Genomic DNA, 6,200 nt, shown 5'->3' with positions numbered 1-6,200 from the left:
TAAATAGAAAAATATTTATGTAGTTACTACATATAAGTTATCTGCATTTATTCTCAAAACGACATCATTTGAAATGGAAAAATTAAAAAATTATAATTATAAAGACTATAATAATCCTGAAATAAATTAAAATTACAAAAATATCATGATTTCCATCCCAAAACGACATCGTATTGAGTTTACTGCAGATAAGTTATCTGTAGTGATCGCAGAAAAAACGAACCCATATTTAAAAGTGATTTTTCATCAACCATACCTAAATAATAATCCTGAAATAAATTAAAATTACAAAAATATCATGATTTCCGTCCCAAAACGACGTCGTATTGAGTTTACTGCAGATAACTTATCTGTAGTGATCGCAGAAAAAACGAACCCATATTTAAAAGTGATTTTTCATCAACCATACCTAAATAATAATTTCGCCAATTTTTTTTTTCACCACCACAAAAATAATAAATAACCTCACTACAAACTTTCTTAATTCAAATTTTACTGCAAAGAAAACCAAGTTTGAATAACTAAGTTAATGTAAAATTAAAAGTTTTCAAAACAAAATTAAAGCACACTATCTGACAAAAACTGAAGACTCACCAACATAGAAAAGTAAGACATTTTTTATTTTATTTTTGGAATGAAAATATAATCCTCCACCAACATAAGATTTACCAGAGCCATATATATTCTTAATTAAAAGGAAAATTTCCCACGTTTACTACTCAATAACCAAAATATAATCTATGCTAACACAGAAGGTTAAAAAAAAAAAAAACACAGGAAGAGAACCTTGTTGTACCAGTAAAATTTTCAGCAATTAGTCACCGATTGATAAAGATTGATTGAATTCTAATTGAAAAGAAGAATGATGATTCGATTGAAGCCTAATTCAGTCCAAACCATTAGCTGGCCTTTGTACAAAAGTGAATTGGCCAATTTGAACATGCAACCAAACTAGTACATAACATCATTGTCTGCCACAAAATTTTTGGACAAGTAATATAACTTCATAGCAAAAAAATTCCCCATATTAGAAGTCCTATCCCCATTAAAAGGCTTCTAATTCTCAATCCACATCTGTGGATATTGCAGGCAGAAGAATATGAATTTGTGGAATTCATTGATATTGCCGTGACATTAGAAAATGTGCCGTTTTTGCCAAGGCTGCACAACATTTACACAAACCAATCTCTTGTAAGCAAAAACAATGACACAAAAACACATGGTTAACAAAATGAAGCAAAGAGGCAAATAAATGTACTACCTTCCCGGAAATTTACATGAACCATGACCTGCAGTCATTAAAAAAATGTCCTTAGTTATTACTAGAAGAAATCATCAATAGAACTACAAAATCTGATAAAGCATATCCAACCCAATATTCATAATCTTGAAGGAAATGGTAATTTACTTGGATCAGAAGTGGAGATTGTAGCCATTTCATTGAAATCACATGACTCAGCAGACTTTCCAATTTGATGATAGTAAGTGTCAAAAGCATAATTTGCATGTGCAATAACATTGTCTGGTTCATAGCATGATTCTCCTTGCAGCAATGGAGAGCAATCCACCTTGCCAGGTCCACATGCCCAATCTATTCCAGCCTGCAGCATCTTTGGATCAGCACCATCTTTTGCAATGCAGTAAGTTTGATTTGTGGTATCATTTGCTAACACTGCTCCTGATCCTGTTAAGTGTAAAATGTAAACAGGTGCCCCATTTGCATCAAACAATCCCCAGTTCTTCTCTGACAATGGCCCTGGCTTTGTATCCTCATTGTAGAGCTCATAGATGTAAGTACTAACAGCAATTCCAGGATGTTTTGGAGTTCCAGTCATGTTCAATACATGCTTTATCAAATTGCTGTTGTAAGCATTGGCATTATCTGCTGTTGCATCAGGCTCATTAGAGTCCCCTTTTGAGGGCCAGCCTGTCTCAGTTACAACTACAGGAACATTAGTGTAATTCAGAAAAGACATGGCAAAGTATGCTGCATCAACCACAGCATCAAACACATTGGTGTAGTGGAGAAGGGTATTAGGATCAATAGCTTCTTTGTTTGGAGGAAGAGGTTTGAAGAGTGCATAATCCAATGGAATCACACCATTTGATTGCATGTAGTCATAGTAAGGGTAGATGTTGAGCATGAGATACGAGCCAGAGGATTGCAAGAAATCAAGCATTGGGACCAAGACTGGATTCAATGAGCGGTTAAAGAAGGCTTGGGAAGGTGGAAATGAATCAAGGATGATTGAAGAGGAAAGGGGTGTTGAAACTCTTATTTGGCGATCAAGATTGGATGCCACAAGTGCTGAGTGAATGTACTTAAGAGCATTGACAAGAACTTTTGCTGCATTAGGGAGAGTAGTTAAAACCTCAGAACCAACACAAATAGCTGTGATATTTGTGGCTGGATAATGTGCTACCACATTGAGGGAAACCCAATTTGCAGCTGTGGAATTTGATTGACCAATTGCTAGGAGCTCTTCATTAGGGACAGACACAACAACTTGAATTCCAGACTTTGCAAGTGCAATGAGCATAGCTTGGTCAGCATCATACAACCGAACATGTCGAATTTGCTGGGCTTTAAGTAGTGCTACTACTTGAGTAGGGTGAGGCATGTCTGAGAGACCTGTTCCAATATTCACCCCAATGAATGGTTCTGCAAGGAACAAACATAAGGTCCATTAAACATAAGTCTCAAGACTTAATTCATCAAAGGTTAACCAGTCAAATAACATTAGCTTGGTTTGCAAGAATATGCAGGCAGACTCTCTTGCACATTTTGCCTCTTCAAACCAAATAAGGTTTTTTTGGGCAAAATATAATGTAATTGATTATGTTGTCTTGCAATATGCTCGACTCGTGTAAAATGTAAGCATTTTAAGAAATTGATTTGCTTTCTTTTGAAGTTTTATCTAGTGTGACCTGAGAAATTTGAACAAGAATATAGATAATTTCCTAAAACAGTAAGCTTATTTTGAAAATAACTTCGCCAGTGTACTGTAAAGTGCTAAACACATATCCATATGTGGGGAAAGAAGACAATAAATGACTGAATATAAGGACAAACAGAGCCATCCTACCACATTTAATATATTTGAATACTAACAGGTACACTGCATTGCCATTCAAGAAGATCAATCAATAAAGCCTACCTACCCCTCTTCTTTTTTTCCATGTTATTTTACACACATTAATTGTTGATAAAAAATTCTTTCAGTCAAAATAAGCATCATGTAAAGAAAAATATGAATGCTTAGAGACTAAATGGGAAAAAAAGAAGGGAAAACAAGAACAATAGGCTGATTCGTCACTCTACACAACTCAATAAGATGTCTTTCAAACCTCAATACTAATTAAATCTCATAGAACACACTAACAGCCAAGATGTGCCAGGTACTTAGGGAAAATGAAAGGCAATGAAGGGTGTGCTTCAAACCTGACCCTAAATCTCATAGAACACGCTTAACAGCAAGGAGTCACCTTAAATCCTTTTCTGAAGGGTGAGCAAGAAAGTATAGGCAAACTGAAAATGCCAACTCATGTTTATACCAAGTAAAAGAGAGTAATAAGAACAATGCAGTGAGTAATCCATGCAGTTCAAGTAAATGTAGTTTTTCAGTGCAAACTGAACAATGCCAACTCATGTTTATATCAAAGGGGAATGAACAGTCAGAGGACAAGTGACTTTAAATGTGAGAAAATCTGAATCCAATAACAAAGAACTCCTCAGCAGAGAAAGGAAATATTTGACAAACACCATAAAATAAAAAAAGGCTTTACCTTCAAATCCATAAAGATGTTAGTATATGTGTGCTAGGGACAATTTCATAGTCAAATTACACCTTATACATTGGCATCATTTCAGGAATAATATTTTGAGCATTTACTTTTTCTGTTTTATGTGTATCTATTTACTTTATTACTGTTTACGGATAAAGAGCCTTGAAATAATCAAGGTGTATCTTAAGGATCTTTGATGAGATCATGATTACAAAGACTCAAATGTATTATTTGATTATTCGCTAAACATTGTTCCTAGTCAAGAGTTTCCAAGAAAGGGCATTGATCAACTTGATTAGACTAGTATGACATCACCTACTTACATGTGATATGAAGTACGGACCTCGTAGATGCATGCATGGAAATGCTTAATCGATGTCGTGGGTGGGCGCTTCCGTGCTTATCCACGGCCATGACTTGATTCAAGGCCGCAAAATTTTCTTTTTACCTTTCTTTCAAAAGAGTCAATGGGAAACAAAGTTTGGATCTTTAACGGGAAGAGAGTTATTATAGGAGTGAAATAAATAATCAAATATTTAATAAAAATAACTTTTTAAAAGTTAAAAAAAGAAGATATATTTGACAAACACCGTAAAAATTAAAAAAAAATGGAGAATGACTTTACCTTGGAATCCACAATGATTTTTTTATAGGTGTCTAGAGACAATTTCATATACAGATGACACCTTATACTTTGGCAATGTTTCACAAATAATATTTAGAGCATTTACTGTTTCTGTTTTATATGTCTCAATTTACTTTATTTCTATTTGTGGATAAAGGCTCTTCAAACTATCAAGGTGCAGCTGAAACATCTATGATGAGATCATGATCATGAAGACTTGAGTACATTATTTGATTATTTGTTAAACATTGTTCCTAGTTCAGAGTTACCAAGAAAGCGCATTGGTCAACTTGATTAGACTAATACGACATCAGGTACTTAAACGCGATGTACGGATCTCATAGATGCAAGCATGAAAATACCTTAGTCGATGTTGTGGGTGGATGCTTACGTGCTTACCCATGGCCATGAGTAGATTCAAGGCTGCAAAGATTTTCATTTTACCTTTCTTTCAAAGAATTGGTGGGAAACAAAGTTTGGGTTTACGATGGGAAGAGAGTTATTTTAGGAGTGAAATAAATAATTAAATAATTAATAAATAATAACTTTTTAAAAGAAAAAAAGAGAGAGGATATATTTGACAAACCCCATAAAAATTTTAAAAAATGAAGTGGCTTTATCTTGGAGTTCGCAAAGATGTTAGTATAGGTGTGCCAGAGACATTTCATATTCAAATGACACCTTATATTTTGACATTATTTCATGAATAATATTTAGAGCATATACTTTTTCTATTTTATCTATCTTTATTTACTTTATTAATGTTTACGGATAAAGACATTTGAAATAATCAAAATGTATCTTGAGGATCTATAATCATAAAAGCTCAAGTACCAATGTTATTAAAATCGGCTCGATCGTTAACCCGGTTGAGGTACCAGATCACTGGTTCAACTGCATGACCCGGTAATTATATGCAATTCTATAATTCATATTAAAAAATTATAAACATATTCGAATATCTAAAAAATTGATAAAAATTTCAAATATTTTAATATAAAAAATAATAAATCACATATTATTATCCAATAAAAGATTAAAAAAATATAATGATCGTGATACAGAGCTTGTAATATACCAGAAAAATAGTAACAACAACAACAACAACAACAATAATAATAATAATAATAATAATAATAATAGTGCATACCCTTATAGTGTTATAGGCATTTATTGCTAATAGTGTGTCATAATTTGACTATAAAATTATAACCTTAATTAGTGGTGGTTTTAGTTGCAACGTTCAGCAGTTATGGTTGGTTATCATTTAATTAGTAAATGACAATTATTATTTTTATTTAATTTTGTAACCATTGATATTCTAATAATAGTTAAAATAATTATGATGACCATTGATATTACTTGCAGTTTCAATAATTGAAATAAGTATATGACTTTTGATATTACTTGTAGTTAATGTATCAGTTTCAAAACTACAGCTATAAATAGGAGCTTAACCTAACCAAACCAAATCACTTACAATCCTCAGCATTTCTCCGTTTCTCTTCTCCCTTATTTTCTCTCTTTTTACTTCAAATTTTTATTTATTTTATTTATTATTATTTTCTTTTGGTTACCAACTGCTTTTCTTCCCCAAATCACTTTTCTTCTAGAAGATAACCAACATGGAGACCAGGTAATCCTAATCCCTAGAGAGTCAAGGGTTAGCTTTGTATGAATTTTTGTTTGATGTAATCTCGATGCTTAGGCACTATAGTTTTGTTTTATTATAAATTTATTAGATGTGATTCTAATCTTCATGGAATAATCAATAACTTATTTGAAATTT

The 6,200-nt window shown here is 32.7% G+C and overlaps 1 protein-coding gene across 1 annotated transcript; it reads right to left on the bottom strand.

The window, feature by feature from the left end:
• Positions 1-1,004: 1,004 nt before the first annotated feature.
• On the bottom strand, positions 1,005-5,515 carry LOC133284688 (glucan endo-1,3-beta-glucosidase 2-like; the record flags this gene model as incomplete). Its single annotated transcript, XM_061481760.1, has 4 exons — positions 1,005-1,161; positions 1,262-1,289; positions 1,409-2,659; positions 5,461-5,515. Coding segments are annotated over 4 exons (1,491 nt in total), but the record flags the coding sequence as incomplete, so codon positions are not given.
• Positions 5,516-6,200: the final 685 nt, after the last annotated feature.

This window comes from Gastrolobium bilobum, unplaced genomic scaffold (assembly GCF_033153095.1).
Source record: "Gastrolobium bilobum isolate Gb01-03AN ecotype WA unplaced genomic scaffold, APGP_CSIRO_Gbil_v1 utg6879, whole genome shotgun sequence".
NCBI lineage: Eukaryota > Viridiplantae > Streptophyta > Magnoliopsida > Fabales > Fabaceae > Gastrolobium > Gastrolobium bilobum.
This window is presented reverse-complemented; position numbering and strand designations above follow the sequence as displayed.